The sequence below is a fragment of the Rana temporaria genome, chromosome 6, assembly GCF_905171775.1.
Source record: "Rana temporaria chromosome 6, aRanTem1.1, whole genome shotgun sequence".
Classification (NCBI taxonomy): Eukaryota; Metazoa; Chordata; class Amphibia; order Anura; family Ranidae; genus Rana; species Rana temporaria.
Genome location: NC_053494.1, coordinates 106,379,009 through 106,400,291, shown reverse-complemented (window position 1 = coordinate 106,400,291; position 21,283 = coordinate 106,379,009). Strand labels below are relative to the sequence as shown.

At 42.9% G+C, this 21,283-nt stretch overlaps 1 protein-coding gene and 1 long non-coding RNA gene across 3 annotated transcripts in view; one reads left to right on the top strand and one right to left on the bottom strand.

Annotated features, from left to right (window-relative positions):
* The window catches only part of PGAP1 (post-GPI attachment to proteins inositol deacylase 1), a 328,622-nt gene that overhangs the window by 23,067 nt on the left and 284,272 nt on the right, over positions 1 to 21,283 (top strand). Inside the window, exons 2-3 of one of the 2 annotated variants that reach the window (XM_040357118.1) lie at positions 1,017 to 1,169; positions 10,355 to 10,530. Coding sequence is in view for 1 of the 2 variants with exons in the window: in XM_040357117.1 (XP_040213051.1) it covers positions 1,119 to 1,169 (51 nt within the window). In the remaining variant the exon portion in view is untranslated. The remainder of the gene's footprint in view (positions 1 to 1,016; positions 1,170 to 10,354; positions 10,531 to 21,283) is intronic. The other variant, XM_040357117.1, reaches the window with a different exon arrangement.
* LOC120943682 lies at positions 5,343 to 5,754 on the bottom strand. The gene is made up of 2 exons (XR_005750316.1): positions 5,668 to 5,754; positions 5,343 to 5,574 (listed from the first exon to the last, which is right to left on the bottom strand). It is a non-coding gene; the product is annotated as an uncharacterized LOC120943682 (long non-coding RNA).

Below are 21,283 nucleotides of genomic sequence, written 5' to 3'. Positions count from 1 at the left end.
AGAGCTACAAGGAAAACCCTATTTTCTAGAGAAGTGGGGGAAAAAAAATAAAGAAATTTGAGGATCAACAAGTCGAAAGAATAATAGCATCCGTACATAACGCTGCAACCGATATAAATACATTGAAATGAACTACAAATGCATTTCGAGATGGCATAGGACGCCTGAAGTGATTCATAGATACAGTAAAGACAAAACCCCATTGTGTTGGAGAGAATGTGGACAGATTGGAACAACTACACATATATGGTGGGATTGTCCAAAAATAAAGGAATACTGGCAGGAAATCCGGGATTACGTGGAAGCAATAACTGGAGAAAAGATATCTAATAGCATACAAGCGTGTGTGTTTCACAAATCTACAGAATCAAAAATAAGTTATAGGAAAACATTAATTCCACATTTGATAAATGCCGCAAAAGGACCGATACCAAAAACTGGCTAAGTACAAGAAAAAACTGATTTAAAAGAATGGTTCGAAACCGTGGAAAACGACAACAAAATGGATACCTATGCAGTAGTGACGCGGGGTCAACTCACAACATATAATAAAAAATAGAAACAGTTGAAAGATTTTTAAATCATTGGAGGAATACCTGGGAAAAATAGAGGATAATAGAAGATGAAAGAAAAAGACAAACAAGGAACAAACCGTTAGGGGACAGGGGTGGGAGGAAGGTGGGTATGGTTTTATAATTAAATTTGATAGATAAAGTAATAAATAGTAGTTTTTTTTTATATATTGAAGTAAAAGATATTTATAAAAATCAACCTTTGGGAAACCACAAATGATGCAAAACAGAAGAGACGATATGAATGAATGAAATCATGAGCAAGTCTCTTGCTGTGGTTGAGTCCAATCATTTGAGTCTGAAGTGGTTTAAAAAAATAAACTTGAGCTTTAATGAAAATTGTTTTAATTTAGCCCATAATTTTTTTTTATGTTTTTATTAATGGTATGGGGGACATGCAATTTTTTAATTATGGGTTCTACTTTTTTTTTATTTTTTTATTAGAAAATAAAGCTTCCCAAAAAGCTGCAAGATTCTTTCCAGCATATGAACTCTATTTGTACGGTGAAGGTAGTTATGCCGAAATGAACAAACAACTATCCTTAAATGGAAGTCCAGTTTTGTTTCTTCCCGGGAATGCTGGCAGTTATAAGCAAGGTAAGTGTGTGTGTGTGTGTGTGTGTGTGTGTGTGTGTGTGTGTGTGTGTGTTTTTTTCCCATGCTATGGAAATGACTGGGAATTTTTTTTTTTTTTTTTTTTTTTTTTTTTTTTTTTTTTTCTTCAACGGACCTGTTTTTTACAGTTATTTGTATCTTCTATTGAAACCCAGTGTGCTAAAACCTTAAAGTGTAATTACAATCAAATTCTGACTTGCGGGGGGGGCCCTTTCACACTACCAGGATTTTTGCTGCGATTCGTGGCTGCGAATTCAGGGAATGCCTGTGTAACTGACATCAAAATCAGACCAAAGAAGTGCAGGGACTACTTTGAAGTTGGAACGACTTCAATTCGTACTAATATGAATGGTTGTCATTGGAAATCGTGGAAAACTAGCGCTGGGACCCAATCATATGACCGGTAGACCTTATGACCTTAGTTAGAATTTGACTGGAATTCCACATTAAAAGAGTGTGTTTTGTGGTTGAAAATTAATTCTGTCTCCAGTAATGGCTTGACGTGGTGTTATCAGCATCTTGTGCACTATAATACTATCTGAATAGCAGAAGAATTTTTAGAAGGTGTAGCTTACAGGTTGAGAGAGTTTGTTTATATGCTGTCAAAATACATTGTTATCCCTGAAAAATGTATTAAGACACTGGGGCTGTTTTCAGGGGCTTTAGCACTGGAATGTCCTCTTAAGTGCCTGAAAACCGCCTCCCTCTTCATTCCAGTGTGGGTTTTCACACTCGGTGCGCTTGCAAGACATCACGAAAAGTCCTGCAAGCAGCATCTTTGGGGCGGGTTTGGAGTGCTGTATTTTGCGCTCCCAAAAACGCCCTGCTCATTAGAACTTTAGCACTAACGGCTGGCGCTTGCAGTCTACAATAGAAGCAGATGCTGGTTCTAAGATGGCATTTTAAACAATAAATCATTGTACACAAAAGTACTAGTGGCGTAAGGCATTCTTTATCGTACATCACGGGACACAGAGCCTAGTAATTACTAAGTGGGTTATATTCCACCTTCAGGTGCTGGACACTGGTGTAATCAATTAGACAGGAAGTTTCCCTCCCTATATAACCCCTCCCATACTGGGAACACCTCAGTTTTTTCGCCAGTGTCAGGGTGCTAGGGCCCGCCTCTAGCAGGTCTAAAGGCCCAAGGTATAGCAGTAAATGGCATACCGAGGCAAACTCCTGCTGATAGGTCCAGCCCATGCTACTGACTGATCTAAGTGTTTCCAGCATGGTCAAGTATCTGGAACTCCTGGGTTAGGATCCCAGTCTAAAGGTACATTCTTTCGTTTGGAAAGAAGCTTGGAATGTTTGGGACACAGCCCAAAAAGGAGCGTTTTTTTTTTTTTTTTTTTTGGCCTCAGACAAGATCGGCGCTATGAGAAAGCTGGTCTATGTGGTCAAGGCAAGGAACAGTTCCTTACGTTTTGCCTTTTGCTTAAGGTGCTAGGGAAGATGGTGGCTTCATTCAAAGTGGTTCCCTATGCTCATTTTCATTCAAGGCTGATTTAAACATTATTCTGTCGGCCTGGAACGAGTGGATCCTAACCTAGCATTATCCAAAGAGTCTGGTCCCAGGGATAAGCTGGAGTTTCAGTTGTTGGTTCTTAACCAAAAGATTGGCAGAAAGGAAGATACTTCATGCTCATTACCTGGGAGGTGGCGGTTTCGAAGGCTGGCCTCTAGGGGTGGAGGCCAGGCTGGAAGAAACCACTGCCCAGGGGAGGTGGTCAGGCTCCAAGTGAGCCTTGTCTGTCAGTATTCTAGAGCTACCGATGGAGCATCTGGCTTAAGGGCCTGGACGTTTAGTTTGCAGGATTGTTCTGTCAAGAGTACAGTCCGACAATGCCACACTAGTGATTTACTTTGTTTAACAAGGAGGCACTAGACGTCACGCAGCCAGATGGAAGTAAGCCATGTTCTGGCTTGGGCAGAGGAGCTTGTGCCTTGCCTATTGACAATCGTCATTTCATGCAATGCAGAATTGGCAGGCGATTCTCTGGCGCCGTCAACAATTGTTCCCCGGAGAATGACCTCTACACCCTGACCTTTTTCTGACCAAATGCCAGAGAAAGTGTACCCTGTACATAAAATGTATTGGTGTCCAGGTTCAACAAGAAGTTGAACAGCTTTGTGTCAAGGACCAAAGGATCCACTCGCATGCGGGACAGATGCGTTAGTGACCCTGTGGGACCAGTTGTCATGGTTTATGCGTTCTCTCCCCCCAGTGCCGCGACTTTCGTGGCTTTTATGCAACATAAAGAGAAGAACAGAAGCCGGCCTAATTGCTCCGGCATAACCCAGACGACCTTGCTGTGCAGGAATAGTAAGGGTGGTAGTAGAGGACCCAGGGTCCCATACATCTTGTCCAGGCCTACTTCGCATGGCGGTATTCCATCCTGTCTTGCAAAATGGGAATTAATGGTCTGGCTGGTATAGCCCGCATTCTTGAGGATCAGGGCTTTCAGAATCGGAGGCAAATTACCTTGATTCATACAGGAGAGCTGGCCTCCAGGACCAGGTATCATAGGATCTGGAAGGCCCATGTTCCTGGTGTGAAAACCAAGGGGGTGGCATCCTTGGAAGTATGTCATAGGTAAATTCTTGCCTTCCTACATTAGGAAAGGCGATGGAATTGGCCTTATGTTCCATGAAGGATCCAATCTCGGCCTTGTCAGTATTTTCAAAGGTCGCTTGCTTTGCACTCTTTGATCCGGGCCCTTATACAAGGGGTAAACGGTATAAGACCGCCAGTTAGGTCGCCCTTGTGCTCGGGGGGATTGAGTCTAGTTTTGTCGGTATACAAGGTCAGCACCTTGGGCAGATGCACCATATTTCCCTTCATCCTTCTAAAAGGGAATTGGTGTTCTTGGTTGCGGTAGCCTCCCAAGAGCGTTTCAGTGTTGCAACTTTCTTAGTATAGAGCCATACTTACTGTATTTATTGGCGTATAACACTCCCTTTTTACCCTGAAAATAGAGGGTAAAACTGTGCCTGCGTGTTAACGCAGGGGGCTGTGGAAAGTTTTTTTTCCTGAAACTTCCATCTTAAAGTTGGGGTGCGTGTTATACGCCGATTTAAATGCGGTAATTATTCATAAGGATAGGGTGATGTTAAATCCTCACCCAGCCTTATTTCCTAGAAGGATCTAGTTTTCATTTGAATCAAGATATGCCTGCCTTTCTTTTTTTCCAGAACTGTTCTGCGGAAGGAAAAGTTTTTTTGCTTTTCTATCAATAAGATGAGAGCAGTTAACAATCCATCTGAATGTTTCAGATATAGGAAACTGACGTTTTTTTGTGCTGCAGAAGACCCTAGAAATGGGTAGGCAGTGTTTAGATCAGCTAGTAAAATGGTTACACTCTCTCTCTATAGGCCTTGACTTTTCTTACTCTATCTGAAGCGGCTGCTCGGATACGGAAAAACTGATGTTGCGCTACCAGGACGGCCCAGGAAAGGGCAGGCAGCGTCTAAATCAACTGTTTTTTCAATGTTGATTCATCAGGTTATTTTTCAGGCTTGTGGGTTTTAAAGAGAGGGTTTCGCCCTGTTGTGTGTTTTTTTTTTTTTTTTTTTTTTTTTTTAGAGTGCACCCTGCCAGGATAGTAAGCGCTTCATGCGTAGTGCATTACCCAAGCCTTTATGACTCAGACTTGCAAGGCCGCAACTTGGTCGTCGGTGCTTACATTCACTAATTTCTATCAGGTGAATGCAAGACGGCAAAGAGGATGCCGCTTTTTGGCGCAGTATGCTGCAGGCAGGCAGTATAGGTCCTCACGTCTGATTGCGGTCTGCGTTTTATTTGTGTCTCCCTCCCCTCAGGGGGCATTGCTTTGGGACGTCCCACTTAGTAATTACTAGGCTCTGTTTCTCGTGATGTACGATAAAGAAAATAGGATTTTTTATAACAGCTTGCCTGTAAAATCCTTTTCTTGGAGTACATCACAGGACACAGAGCTCCCACCCCTCTTGTTTGGGGATATTGGGACACTTTATTGCTTTGCTACAAAAACTGAGGTGCTACCCGTTATGGGAGGGGTTATATATAGGGAGGAAACTCCTGTCTAATAATAAAGAAAAGGACAGTTTCCCAGTGGGGTTTTTAGGCAGCAATTGTTGTTGCTTGTTGTGGGAAATTACAAAGACGTACCAATATTTGTAAAAAAGGTAGAAAAGATATTTATTTTAGCAAGTAGAACAAGTTTGATTATAAAACAATGAGCTCTGGTACAGTTTAAACATTGAGAACACATACATATGATGATAAAGCATCAAAGTTGCATGACATTGATCAACATGATTGGCTGATCTTTAAGTCAAAATGTTCCTGACGCGTTTCGACCCTTGCATGTGAGTCTTCTTCGGAGGAAAAGGTATATGATGCAAACTATACAAAAAATAGATATATAATAATAGAATACATAATATATAGTACAGTCTGAGTAAAAATATGTTTTAAAGTGTATAGTTACCAACTCACAGGTTGTGTTTCTCAGTTTTATTTGGACCAGAGTAGAATTAAAGTCCTGAGGATCCCTGATAACTTGTCTCCATACGGGTGGTCTGTAACCCACACGAGAGTCCTCAGAAATGCCCCTTATGAGTGGCCTACAGGAACTCACAGTGTGAGTGGGAAGGAATCCAAATACAGCCAGGGAGCGTGGGCCGGGCAGGTGGGCAGGGGGCCCAGCAAAGCAAGCTGCCTGAGTGATGCCTATTTAAGAGTTCAAAAATAGAGTGGTATGAGTACCAAATTTAGATATATTTTAAAGTATAAAAATAATAATAAATAAATTGTATCAGTAGATGGCGCTAGACTTGCACATGTACCCCATTATAATAGTATATATGTAAAGACGGATATCTAAAATGCCATATAAAACTTAATTATGTAAGTGCATATGGAAAGTTCAGTGGTGTAAAGGAAGGGGTGATGATGGGAAGGGTAATCGAACTTAATTTCGGTTTGTTATATGAAATACAATACAGATCAAATTAGGATACCAAAAATTATTATATATTGGTATAAAGTGTAGTGAATCAAAACAAAAGTGTATGTATAGGGATGAATTTCTTAGTGAGTGTGAAATGTGTATGTGTGAGTGAATATGTGAGAGACAGGAAAAGTGAAAAAAAAATAAAAATTGTTGGGTAGAAATAAACTTCCTGTCTAATTACACCAGTGTCCAGCACCTGAAGGTAGAATAATAACCCACTTAGTAATTACTAGGCTCTGTGTCCCGTGATGTACTCCAAGAAAAGGATTTTATAGGTAAGCTGTTATAAAAATCCTATTTTTGCAGCCATACATTTTGGGTCCAACTAAAGTCACACAAATAAGTATTCTGGTAGTTTTTAAACTATATAAATATGACTGTGCAGTTCAGTAGCACCAGAGATAGGCCATACACCACTTTCCCCCTTATGTCATGGGCTCTTGTAGTCTGACTGCCAACGGTCTATTCCTGATGACCTGCACAGTCTATGGCCAGGTTTAGACCCCTGTGATCTCGGTAGTATGCACAGAAAATTAGACGCACACCTCCGTATTTTAGTACAAAACTGGGTTACGACGAGTTTCTCTTTTTTTTTTAAATTTTTTTTATCCTCTATAGGGAATGGATGAAAATGGGGTTTTCATCCGTCTGCATTTAGCGGATCATATATCGGTGGCCATGTCACCGCTGACATCCGTTGCTCCATAGGAATGCACGGATCATCCATTCAGGTCCGCCTGAAAAACTGACAGATGGACCTGAACGGTTTGCATGTGTGAAAGGGACCTAAGACTTCAGTCGGACTTTAACACTCTCCCAAGTGTTCAGTTAAATAGAAATGTGAGTGTCAGAGAAGACACATGCTATATACAGTATGGTGAGGTTCTGAGTATGCTATGGAATAAAGTAGGGTGACCAGATGTCCCTGGATTGAGGACACTGTCCCTGGACCAAGTCTGTCCCCGGTTTTGTCCCAGGATGGGATTTGAACAGGGGCTGGGGCAATTTCAATCTGAATTACAAACCCCTGCTCCTACTAGCTTAGGGGAGTGTGTATGTGTGTGTGTGTGTGTGTGTGTGTGTATATATGTGTGTGTGTGTGTGTGTGTGTGTATATATATATATATATATATATATATATATATATATATATATATATATATATATATAATCTGTGACCCTTTCTGATGATCATATGCTGATCGAGGTGGAGAGAATATTTTCTTCAGTTTCCGGTGCATACCCCTTCAGCTCCGCTCACACATTCTTCTGCCTTGGCTCAGGCAAGGCCGCTGGCCGGGACTTATCTCCTTGCCTTTACAGGCGGAGTGATTTTCCTCCGCTCCCCACACAGTAGTAGCTGGGGCCCAGAGAGTAAGACTTGACATGCTGTGACTGGCAGAGATTCGCTAATTGCCACCCATTACTAGTAAAAAATAAATAAATATGTCCCCAGATTAAATACTTGCCCAAGTCCTGGATCAATCCAGTGCTGTGTCGTCTGCAGCAGCACTTGTTCTTTCTCTCACCTCTAATGCCTCGTACACACGGCCGGACTTTCCGAGGGGGGGGAAAAAGTCAGACTGGCTTTTTTTCTCGGAAACTTCGCCGTGTGTAGCTCCATCTGACTTTTTTTGTCGGAAGTCCGACGGATCGTAGAGAACCTTTTTTCTTTCTTTCCGACGGACCTCACGGCCAGGCTTTTGCATGGTCAAAGGTCTGACCATTTGTACAAGGCATGACAGTATCCGAGAACTTCTGTGAGGGAACAGAGTTTGGGTCTGAGCTGGGCTGTGTCAAAACAGAGTGAGCTTGCTTGTGTGCCCCATAGGAAGCACAGAGAAGAGGAAGAGCCAAGGGTGTCTGGAGGACTCCAGAAGAGGTGTGTGTGTGTGTGTGTGTGTATCGGGCCACTCTGTGTGATACCTTTGCACAGAGCAGGCAAGTACAGTTTGTGCTCATAAGTTTACATACTCTGGCAGAATTTATAAATTCTTGTAAAAAAAAAAAATTCAGAGAATATTGATAACACAACTCTTCTTTCACTCATAGTTACGGTTAGGCTGAAGCCATTTGTTATGAAATCAACTGTGCTTACTCTTTTTAAATCATTAGGGCAACAAACTACCTATATGACCCTGATCAAAAGTTTACATACCCCAGTTCTTAATACCATGTATTGCCCCCTTTAACATGAATGACAGCTAGAAGTCTTTTGTGGTATTTGTGGATGAAGCTTGTTATCTTCTCTTATCTTCCTCTTGGCAAAAAGCCTTCAGTTTCTGTAAATTCTTCGGCTATCTTGCATGAACTGCATGTTTGAGATCTCCCCAGAGTGGCTCAATTAAAATTGAGGTCAGGAGACAGATGGCCACTCCAGAACCTTCACTTTATTCTGCTGTAGCCAATGACAGGTTGACTTGGGCTTGTGTTTTGGAACATTGTCATGTTGGAATGTCCAAGTACGTCCCATGCGCAGCTTCCTGGCTGATGCATGCAAATGTTCCTCCAGTATTTTTTGATAACATATTGCATTCATCTTCGCCATCCATTTTGACAATTCTTGTGCTTTTGTAGCTCACACATCCCCCAAAACATCAGCGATCCACCTCTGTGTTTCACAGTAGGAATGGAGTACCTTTCATCATAGGCTTGTTGACTCTTCTCCAAATTTAGAGTTTATAGTTGCGGCCAAAAAGCTACATTTTTGATCTCATCACTCCAAATGACTTTGTGCCAGAAGGTTTGAGGCTTATCTCTGTGCTGTTTGGCATATTATTATAAGCGGGATACTTTGTGGCATTTGCATAGTAATGGCTTTCTTCCTGCAACTCGACCATGCAGCCCATCTTTCTTTAAGTGCCTCCTTATTGTGCAAATTGAAACAGCCACCCCACATATTTTCAGAGAGTCCTTTATTTCACCTGAAGTTATTTGTGGGTTTTCTTTGCATCCCAAACAATTTTCCTTGCAGTCATGCCTGAAATTTTAGTTGGTCTACCTGGCCATGGTTTGGTTTTAACAGAACCCCTCATTTTCCACTTCTTGATTAGTTTGACTGTAGTCCTTTTGCTGATTGGAATTCTCAATTCCTTGGATATCTTCCCCTCCCCCCTTTTTTTATTTTTTTTTTATATTTTTTTTATTTATTTACTATATCCCTTTCCTGTTTTATACAGTTCAACTACCTTTTTCCCACAGATCCTTTGGCTTGCTTTCCCCTAGACTCAGAGACCATAAATTTCAGTGAAGCACTGGATAACAGACTGGGTCTGTCAGGAGTCCAGAAACTCATCGACCTTTATATATATATATATATATATATATATGAGAGAGAGAGAGAGTGAGAGAGAGAGAGAGAGAGAGAGGACCCTCCCTTTAATAGCCATTTGAACCCCTTGTGTGCAAGTTATCAGGCCAAAATCACCAGGATATGTAAACTTTTGATCAGGGTCGTTTTGGTATTTTCTGTTGCCATTATAAATTAAAACGAGTAAAACACAGTTGATAATAAATGGCTTCAGCCAAACACTAACCATGAGTGAAAAATGTTTGTGTTTTTTATTCACATTCTCGAGAAAAAATGGCCAAGAAATCATAAATTCTGCCAGGGTATGTAACCTTATGAGCACAACTGTATAACGTGTGTGTTTTTTTTTTTTTTTTTTTTTTTTTTTTTATATTCCAATTATAAATGCGCTGTGTGTGTGTGTGTGTACACATTATACCCTTTTTTTTTTTTTTTTTTATATAAATTAAGCGGCATCTGGTTTTTGTCTTTTTATGGTAATTCTAAAATGCTGGAGATGTTTAGATTGTTGCCTGGGCCAACCTCCTTATCAATCGAAGGAACAGCTAAGCTGTTTCTAAACCCAAGACAATGGTTTGGGCCATTGTAATTTTATACAGCTTAGCAATGCTGCCTACATTTGTGATTTACTTGCTTTGCTACAAAAACAGTTTGTAGTCCCTTTTGCATAATCCCCCTGCATGACAATATAATTGTTATATCTTTTTTTAAGGGTTTATAATAGTTCTGTGTGTGCCGCTGAAGTAGTGAATGATGTATAGAAGAACAGGTCCAAAGATTAGTAAAATGTTCAAGAAATTGCTTCATCTATTAAAGGTTCCCAGCGACAATGTGTATCTTCTTCTTTTTTTTTTTCTCAGCTCGCTCTATCGGCTCAATTGCTCTTCGTAAGGCAGAAAACATTGATTAATATATACCACTTCGATGTTTTCAGTGTGAATTTAATGAGGAGCTTGTTGCATTTTATGGTGGCAGTTTACAAAGGCAAACCCAGTTTGTAAATATTTGCATTAAAGCAATACTGCATCTTTATAAGGTAAGTACGGGTACTTTATTTGGCAATTATAAAATGTGTGCTCTTGTTGGTTAAATGGATATTTCGATTATTTTCCAGAAGAAAAAAAAAAAATTTATGGAGATTGCCGTAGTAGTTTTAGTTTCTGTCTCCTCCTCATGCCAATCTACTATGGGGTCAAGTCTGTCCCTCTAGGTCAACCAGAAGGACAACAACAAAATAGTGATGGCATCAACGCCCCAGTGTTTAGCAATGGCCAATAGGATAGGACACCTGAGTGTCTCAACATTTTGTGCAAGCATAATTGAGATACCTGTAATATTTGTAGTGGTGCCTTTAGCCTGGCAAATTACATTCCTTATTCAGGTCATAGAAGAATAATCACTCTAAGAACATTGGCTTTGTACTGACTGTTAACATTTAACAAAAAAAAAGCGTAACACTATAGGCTAAGAACATTTTAACCAGGATGGGGAAATGAGACAGACTAATGCACACTGTACAGGCTATGGAGAGAATCTTGTGCGAACAGGCCGAATGAAACCTTCAACTGCAATATGATCCGAAAATTGAGCAGTGGGTATTGCCACTGCTAAATGTGACTTCTTTCCCCCCCCCCCCTGGTTGTTGGGGAGCTGGCATCCTAACAACAAGTGACTCATTCCTGCCCTACACATTCAGATGTCGGCCAGGGATTTCTGACTGACCAGTTGGTGTCAACAGAAGAGCCAGGATTTTACATTTCCAGACTGATGGACTTGCCCTGAAGTTAATTACAGCAGCGACCGGGGGGTTTGAGTTGTGAGGAGCAGTGTTGACCCTATTTATTTTTTGCAAAATCTGTATTTATTTGAAAGACCAATACAAGACAAAGAAAATGACAATACAACTGTACTGTTTGCAACTTTACAGTATTGCATGGCGAGCATATTAGTGCCCTTTTAGACCTAAAACAACCAACCATTGACATTATAATCCCTCTAAGATGTCGCCCGCCGGCACTGACGCCAGCGAAAGGGGGGGCCAAATAAGCCTCCATCAAACCTCCACCAGCACGCGACACTAAACGATACATGTTCTGCACCGGGAGGGAGTAAGGATGACCACACGTCTGTGGGCTCTCCTCACATTCGCTAAACAGTATAACTATATGTCCAATTAGAGCCAACAAAGAAGAAAACCACATCCTAGACCATGTCTCCAATAGGCTACACCACAGATAAAAAGAACTCTTGAAAAAAAAGATAGGGGAAGAAGGAGTAGTGATAGAAGGAGGGGGGAAGGGGGGGGGGAAAGATCAGAGCATACCTGTTAATTAGGTAGAATCCTGTAGATCTGCACTGAGCGGGCCGGGTCCAGGGCCAAGCCATCCTCGCCTCAGGGCGTCCCTCCACGGGGATCTAAGGGTTGGTTCAGCTAGTTCTAATAGTGCCAGGTCTAGGCTTGAGGATATCTCCCCAGGGTCAGTCATATGCGCCACCCAGGTGTCCACACCAAATTAAAGCAGTCCAAGGTATCTTTACAGGTCGCTATCCAATGTTCAGCCTCTCTAATATCATTTACCTTGGCCACCCATTCCTCCCTTGTTTGGAATCTGCGGCGTTTCCAGTAGATGGGGAATATGCGTTTTGCTGCGTTAAGATGTGGTAATGCATTTTTCTTGTATCTACTAACTGGAATTTGAGGGAAGTGGAGCAGGAAGTGCCCTGGGGTAAGAGGGATGTCTAAGCCTAAAATCTTTTATTTGGAGTTTGTCTTCTCAAAAGGGCTTGATTCGGGGGCAAGTCCCACCATATGTGCATATGTGCGGTCCGACACGGAGGGATAAATACGTGCCAAGTCAGCTGGCACCCTATACCAGCACGCTAAAATTGTATAATTCGTTTCTTAAATTGTAGACTCCATAGAACTGGAGTGCGTGAGCCGGTACAGGTGTGTCAGCTGAGTTTCGGAAAATTTAAGATGTAAGTCTCTCTACCAGACCCGTATGTATGCAGGTTTGGGGTCTAGAGTGGCTGAGCCTAACAGACGGTACATTACGGAGATCAGGTGGGGAAGCGGATCATCTTCTACAAAAAGGCGCTCAAATGGTGTAAGGGAGGTGATATCTCTAATAGTGTCCATGGATTTAAAAAAAATTGTGAAGTTGAATACCTCCAAAAAAGCATCTGTGAGCCAGCATGTCTGGCCTGTAAAGACTCGTAACTAAGAAGTTTGCCGTTACTCATGAGCTTCCCGCAAACTGGCGTTATTATACTCCACCCAAGGGCCAAAAAAGGCCATTTGTTCACCCGGGGGGAAACCAGAGAAATCCACCCAACGGAGCCAGTGGGACACCGGGGGGGGGGGGGGGGGGAAGGCTTAGGGTTGCGTTGACCCGGGGTCCCAGACTGAAAGGGTGTGCACCGTCAATGGAGAGGTGGTGTCAGACAACTCCCTGGACAGCCACGGTGAGTATGTTAGGTTTCTCCCAGCTAAACATTTTTCCAGGGAAACCCACAGCTTGAATTGTGTATGGAAATGCCAGTTTAGGATCCTCTGTAGGGCGACCGCTCTATAGTACCTCACTGTCTGGGACTCCTAGACCTCCAGTTTGCTTGGAGCGCTCAATATCCGTAATGCTATGCGAGGGCTTACGCGCACTCCACACAAACCCAGAAAGCATACTATAAAACTCGGGTGAAGAAAACTCTTGGCAGGGGAAATCAGGCAACATTTGGAGAAAGAGTATGCGCGGCACAATAGTAATTTTAATAATATTTATGCGGCCTAGCCAAGTGATGGCGGCCTTGGTCCACTAGGCCAGATCTCTCTTAATCGCTGCAAGGAAGGAGGGGTAGTTGGCTGTATACAGGGTGTCCAAGCGGTCTATTAATTGAATGCCCAAATATTTGAAAAGATTTGGCCCATGTGAAAGGAAAGGCTGTCTGTAGGTTGTCCGTCAGGGATAGGGACAGTTTAACAGGGAGAATCACCGACTTTGAGAAATACATTTTGAAGTTGGAAAGTGCCCCAAACGCTGCTGAAGTTCTCCCATCAGGTTCGGCAATGAAATCGGAGGCTCGGAGAGGTGAAAGAGCACATTGTCAGCATAGGCAGAAAGCTTGTGTTCAGTATTCCAAACCTTCAGTCCTTTTTATAGCTGCATTCGCTCTGACAGTACGTAGCAATGGCTCTAGTACCAAGGCGAAGAGGAGGGTGGGAAAGGGCACACCCCTGCCTTGTGCCATTCCTTAACGGGAAACGAGAGGAGAGCACCCCCATTTACCTTGACCTGCGCGCACGGAGTGGCGTATAGGGCCATAATTGATGTCGGCATACGCAATCCCAACCCTTGGGCCTCTAGCACCGCTCACAGATACGACCAGTCTACCCGGTCGAAGGCCTTCTCGGCATCAGTCGACAGTATTATGTACGTCTTTTGGGCAGGACGAGAACGGGCCCCAGTGGATAAGCTTGTACGGCTCTAATGGAATTGTCCCTCGCCTCCCTCCCAGTGATAAATCCGGTCTGGTCGGGGTGTATCAGTTGGGGTATGATGTGTTTCAGCCTATTTGCGAGGACCTTCGCTAAGATTTTGATATCCACATTTAATAGGGATATAGGCCTGTAGCTCTGAGGGGCCATAGGATCCTTGCCATCTTTTGGTAGCACTGTGATGTGAGCCAGCAGTGCCTCGGAGGGAACCCTCAGCGATGGAGTTGAAGTAGCTACACATAGGGGATACCAGTATGGGTAGGAAAGCTTTATATAGGCCTTGGTGTAGCTGTCCGGGCCCGGGCTCTTCCCATTGGGCAGGGACTTCACTATCAGTTCAATCTCGCCGGGGGTAATTGGAAGCTCCAAGTCAGTGCATGATTCTCGGTCAGGGGTGTAACTCCGGCCAAAGCTAAGTAGTCCCGAATGGCCACTGATCTGGGAGTCTGAGTGTTTAAGGGGCGTTCAGGGGTCAAATTATAGAGTTGTGAGTAATATTCTTGAAACCCTGAGGCAATTTCTGAGGACCGAGTCGCCACCGCACCGATGGGGAACGGAGCTGCTGAACATATGTCTGAGCATGCTTCTTGCGAAGGGCTCGTGCCAACATGTGGCCGCATTTGGTGCCATGCTCATATTACTTGTAGGACAAGTATCTAGTTTGCTTGCGCACTTGTCGGTCTACAGTCTCAATAACATTGACCCTCATTTTCAGTCAGCCTCTTCAATGCCTCAGGGCCTCCATTACGTTTGTTGTGTTTCTGCCTTTTGAAGGGCATCCAACACCCTTTGAAAGTCCGCCTGACGTTCCTTTTTAAGTTTGGAGCCCAGAGACATCAGTCCCCTCTTACTACTGCCTTATGACTTTCCCATATTACTCCCTTACTGATCCCATCTGTGTTGTCTTCCTCGAAAAAGTTAGTGATGACTTCCCCCACTCTGGCTACTGCCGCAGCATCATCCAGCAGATTCTCATTCAATCTCCACGTCCAGGCCCTATGACAGCCCGACGGTTAGAGTGAAAGTCATCTCGATCGGAGGCGTGATCAGAGATTTGTATATTACCGATGGACGCAGACTGCAGGAGCTCCAGCGCGGGAGTGGTCAACATAAATGTGGTCAATGCAAGTGTATACAGCATGCACAGCAGAATAGAAACAAAAGTCTCTATCTGTAGGATGGAGTACCCTCCAACTATCCAATAAAAGGTGGGACTGGAGTGTCTTTGCGGAAGTGTTTTAAGATATGTGTACGAGTGTGAAGGTCGGAGCTAGACGTATCTAGGAGTGGGTCTGGGCTAACATTAAAATCCCCACCGAGGACGACAGAGCCTTCCTTAAAAGTCGGCCAAAAGATCTAGGGTTGCATCTATTAAAAGTTAAAGGGTTGTAAAGACAAAAATATTTTCCTCTAAATTAAAGTCTGATATTAGCTGATAAAGTAAAAAGTAATGTTTTGCATTATAACTAGTTTGATACCTGTTGAAATCAAGCTGTTTTATTCACCTCCAGCACTCCTGAATCGTTATTCTTGCTACATCACAGTCTAATGGGAACTACAGTTCCCATTAGGCTTAGCCTTCATGCCTGTGAGGGATAAGAGAGCATCTTCACGCAGGGCTGTAGTCATAGGGAGGGGTGTGAGCACATTCTGCTTTCCACCATGCAAAACGGCTCAGATGCTGGTGGAAAGCAAGAAGAGGAGAGACAGGAAATGGCATTTTCAAACCTGGATTACTGTATTTTGGAGGTCAAAAGGAAAAAACGAGGTAAGTGATATTTTAAATGCTCTAGCTTACAGCAATCAATTGATCTAATAAAAAATGAACCTTTAGTGTTCCTTTAATTGGTTAGCGTTGGGAGCGTACAAAGTGGCAAACGTGTATTCTTCCCTGCTATAACACCCTTTATGAAAACGTTGCGGCCTGCGGATCAAGTTTGCTGTCCATAAGTTTGAAAGGGGCAAGTTTTATGGATCGCGATCGCAGTACCTTAGATTTAGAAGCCGGGGAGGTACTATGGAACCATGGTGGTGGTGGCAGCATCATGCTTTTTATGCCGTTTTTCTCAGCTGGAACAGGGGCCTTGGTCAAGGTAGTGGAAATTGGTTCCAATTACCATTCAATATATGCACAAAGCCTTCAGGCTTTTGCTAGAAAACTGAACATTAAGAGGACCTTTATCTTTTACCGTAACAATGACCAAAAGCATACATCCAAATCAACAAAGGGATGGCTTCACCATAAGAAGATTAAAGTTTTAGAATGGCCAAGCCAAAGCCCAAACCTGAATAGGATTGAAAATCTGTGGGGAGATCTGAAGAGGACTGTGATCAGGAGATGCCCTTGCAATCTGACGAGTTTGGATTTGGAGTAATTTTGCAAAGAGATGGGCAAATATTGCCAAGATTTGCCATGCTGATAGGCTGCTGTAAAAAATAAATAATCAAAAGGCGCTTCAGCAAAGTGTTCATTTTTAAGGGTGTGCACACTTGTGCAACCATATTTTTAATTTTAATTTAATTTATAGTTTTTGTTGTTCACCTGAGTTGTAATATATAAATAAATAAATATAAAAAAAAATATATATATATATATATATATATATATATATATATATAATTATTGATTGCAGTACAGACCAAAAGTTTGGACACACCTTCTCATTCAAAGTTTTCTTTTATTTTCATGACTATGAAAATTGTAGATTCACACTGAAGGCATCAAAACTATGAATTAACACATGTGGAATTATACATAACAAAAAAGTGTGAAACAACTGAAAATATAATTTCATATTCTAGGTTCTTCAAAGTAGCCACCTTTTTGCAGCAGACACATCTCTAGAACGGTTAAGAGGAGACTGTGAATCAGGCCTTCATGGTAGAATATCTGCTAGGAAACCACTGCTAAAGAAAGGCAACAAGCAGAAGAGACTTGTTTGGGCTAAAGAACACAAGGAATGGACATTAGACCAGTGGAAATCTGTGCTTTGGTCCGATGAGTCCAAATTTGATCTTTGGTTCCAACCCCGTGTCTTTGTGCGACGCAGAAAAGGTGAACGGATGGACTCTACATGCCTGCTTCCCACCGTGAAGCATGGAGGAGGAGGTGTGATGGTGGGGGAGTGCTTTGCTGGTGACACTGTTGGGGATTTATTCAAAATTGAAGGCATACTGAACCAGCATGGCTACCACAGCATCTTGCAGCGGCATGCTATTCCATCCGGTTTGCGTTTAGTTGGACCATCATTTATTTTTTAACAGGACAATGACCCCAAACACACCTCCAGGCTGTGTAAGGGCTATTTGACCATAAGGAGAGTGATGGGGTGTTTGTGGCAGGTGACTACCTCTTGTAGCTCATCAAGAGAATGCCAAGTGTGTGCAAAGCAGTAATCAAAGCAAAAGGTGGCTACTTTGAAGAACTTAGAATATTAAATATATTTTCAGTTGTTTCACACTTTTTTGTTATGTATAATTCCACATGTGTTAATTCATAGTTTCTCTCATCACCTTCCAGGACGGCACCCGAGAGATGATGGCTCCTCCCCACAGGAAACACAATCACTTAACAATTTAAAAGTCCCCACCCTTCCCCTTGATCCTCAGTATTGATTGTGTTTCTCCCGAACACATCGTCACGTTTGTTTTGTTTGAATACCTAGAGACCGGGGAGGGTCGAAGGTACCCCTGTTGAGACAGGTCTTAGGGAGGCCGGGGAGGGCTGACCTAACCTGTAGGCCTTCGGGTCTAACTCACAGGTCGCCCCAGGCGTGCACCAGCGCTCTGAGCTGCGGGGAGGCTTGCCATCGCTAGGGTGCAGAAGAAACGCCGCCATTTGAAGAGCTCTCTTCCCGGGTACTGCTTCCTACTCTTGGAAACATGGCGCTCCAAGCCTCTCTGAGTGAAGGTGGGCTTTTGCCTCACAGCGCAACCCGGAAGGGACGCCGGAGAGAAGCATGGCGGTGGAAGGGTCGGCTTGCGGATAGCCCTTACAAGAGGGTACCGACAGCTGGGGACCCAGCCAAACCTCCTCATGGACAGGAGGAGATGAAGGCAAATGTGACTGCAGGCAGATCCAGTCGGGGCGCAGTGAGTACATTCCCCCTTGGAAAGGGAGGAGGAAAGGGAGTGAGAGTCCTGGTCTTCAGGGTCTGAGTCTCTGGGGCCAGCCAGCCAGCACAGGACTGGTTTTTTACTTCTCACCCTTTCACCTCCCCAGTACAAACCTGCAGTCCTGGGGGAGGACAAGTAATATTATGCATATATGTATATCTCTTGTCTTGCAAAAAAAAACCCCAGCGGATCCCAGGAGACCCCAAATAAACAGTCTCCACGCTACAGGGCATAGCTCCTCATAACTTGGCAGAGAAAGGAAAAACTTTCCATGAAGCCGCCAGGCAGTCCGTAACTTAAGGTCTGACATAGAGGAGCTTATCCCTAGAGAAGACATATCCTCCCAAGAAGGCCTCGTCCCGAACGGAACCTAGTGCCCTTCCCCCGCCCTCACAGTCATTCCCTCTAGTCCAGATAGAGGAAGCTTAAGGAGGACAGGGAGGATATGGTAAGCCAAGCTAAACAGGAGCCATTCACCCTAGAGGGTCTGGTTGGGACTCCTGCAGGCAAATACAGGCCTCTGAGGAGATTATAAAATCCCTAGAATAATCTCATAAAAGGGGGCTGAGCAAGAGCTCAATCCAGTTAGGGCCAGCCCTGCCATGAATCTGACAGGCAGATCACAAGGGTGCAGTTAGGTTTTTTTAGCCAAAAAACTGACCTCCTAACTCTTAGGATAGGCCCAACAGGGGGCATACTAGTGGGTTTATTACCCTTGTGGGGGTTGTTTATTGGTTACAATATCTCCCAAGTTCCAACCGATCACTTCCTCCTTACACTGCTGGTATATCTGTCAGTGTGTTAGAGTTAATCTAAACCTCTTGTGGCTCAGGCAACAAACCATTTAGGTGGTGTGAGAAGCATAAAATGCTAGCCTGCAACCCTTAATTGGGAGTTTCTCTGGTACAAACCCCTGTGTTAAAGCTATGAAAATCAGCCATACAGGTGTCTGATTGCCTCCAGCCTGGAGACTATGGTCACCTCTTCATGAGAAACCTAATTGATTTCTGAGTCTGTGCTCGTTAAGACCTTAAAGGCTTGGACTAGCTCCCACCTGTGGTGGACCAGCTACACCTACTCAGACCTTTGCAATAGCAGAATAGCAGCTACCACTATTGTGGTATAGTCACACACCTCGGATTTCCAGTAATTTGGAACTACCATGTTCCTTCACTGGGATGAAGGATCAATATCTGAAACTCAGGTTATGCTAGGATAGAGCGTTGGTCTGTCCGCACATCAGAAATGCACAACATGGGTTTATCTTGGGTCATTTCTGAGATATATATGTGTGTGTGTGTGTGTGTGTGTGTATATGTGTGTGTGTGTATGTATGTGTGTGTGTGTGTGTGTGTGTATGTATGTATGTATGTATGTATGTATGTATGTGTATATATATATATATATATATATATATATATATATATATATATATATATATATTTGTGTAGACTGATGATCAAGGGATATCCTATGACTCACCAGAAATGCCTAAAATTGATTAGATAACGGTACTCTGTTCCTTATCAAATGCATAACACTGAATGGTGGTTGATTTGTCGGTGACACCTCTATAACATAAAACCGCACACTATGGTTATTCAGAAACATACCACACTGAGTTACTGTCGGTGTAATTTCTGTCGGATACATGCATGTATATTATTGCTTATCAGAGAAGCATGACATTGATTTGTCGGTGACACCTCTATTATATAAACCGCACACTATGGTTATTCAGAAACATACCACACTGAGTTACTGTTGTAAAAATTTCTGGAGGTTACATGTTGGTACACTATTACTTATCAGAAACGCATGACGCTGAGTTACTGATAGCGACACTTCTGCTGGTTATATGACTATACAATTTTGCTGATCAGAAACGCATAGCATTGTATTATTGTTAAGGATATTTATAAATTCAGATATGCACTGCTTTAAGTGTCCTTTTTTTTGCTAGTGACATTTCTGTTGATTAGATGACCCGACAAGGTTGCATTAAGTAACACATTGGGTTGCCGACAACATGCTGTTGGTCATATAAACTTTCCAAGTTTTTTTCTAATCAAAATAATGCACAACTGGTATTGTGGGTTCATGACGGTATACTGTTACTATCCAGAAACGCACAGCATTGAGTTTTCTTGCTAGTGACGTTTCTATCAGGTATATGACTGTGGGTGTTGGAATACACAATGTTACTGTCTGTAACATTTCGGTCCCTTGTCCTATACCCTATTGTTTATCTGAAGTATGCTAATATCACTCTCTGCTAGTTATGACTGCAGGGAGTATAACACCAGCAATACACGGTTGAGGCCGCATATGTCCTTTTGGTCATACTGGCCATGCGACTGTTTTTTTCTATGATCATCAGAGATATACTATAGGTGCTAGTATTATTTTCTGTTGATTGGAAGACCGTACTGCGGTCAGTCAGGAATAGACAACACTATAGTGGTTCTTGTCCTCCTGTCCTGAATCTATTACCTTGGGTCGCTGCACATAAATAAAACACAGCAGTAGAAGGTGTCTGTGTCCTCTGCGTTCTTTATTACTCAGAAAAAAACACCATATTGGCTAGTGGCCTCTCTGTTGAATGTAGGACCTATAAACCTATTAAGCATCAGAAGCTCACACTTGGAGCTTCTGTCCTTTCTCTGGGCTTAGGTTATATGGTATCTTACTACATATGAGAAATACACACCTAAGGTTGGTTGTGTCTTCTCTATCCTACAGGTGTCTGTATATCAGAAAACACAGCAGTGGAGGCTGGGGGTGTCTATCTGTCTTTCCATATTAAGTCTGAGCTTGCTGTCCTTCGGAAATACAAGATCTAGGACCTGTATATCTGGGACATTTTGGTCACTTTATTTCAGACCTTATTTTCCATTCACATGGAAGGAACAGGATTTCTGATGGCGGGCCTTTACTTCTAGGCATGCCAGAGACATTCCCTAGACCTGAACCCAGTAGGGTTATCGGACACTGGAAGGAGGTCATAAAATCACCTAGCAGGTTCTTTTTAGTAGGAAAGGGGTTACGCTGTTAGGGGCTGTTTGCCTAAAAAATTCAGCATCAGGATTTTTTCTGACTGGTTCTCCCGATCCGAGCTTTATAGCTCAGTGTATGTCCTTCATGTCACCCCCTCGGACGAACTGATATGAATAACCAATAT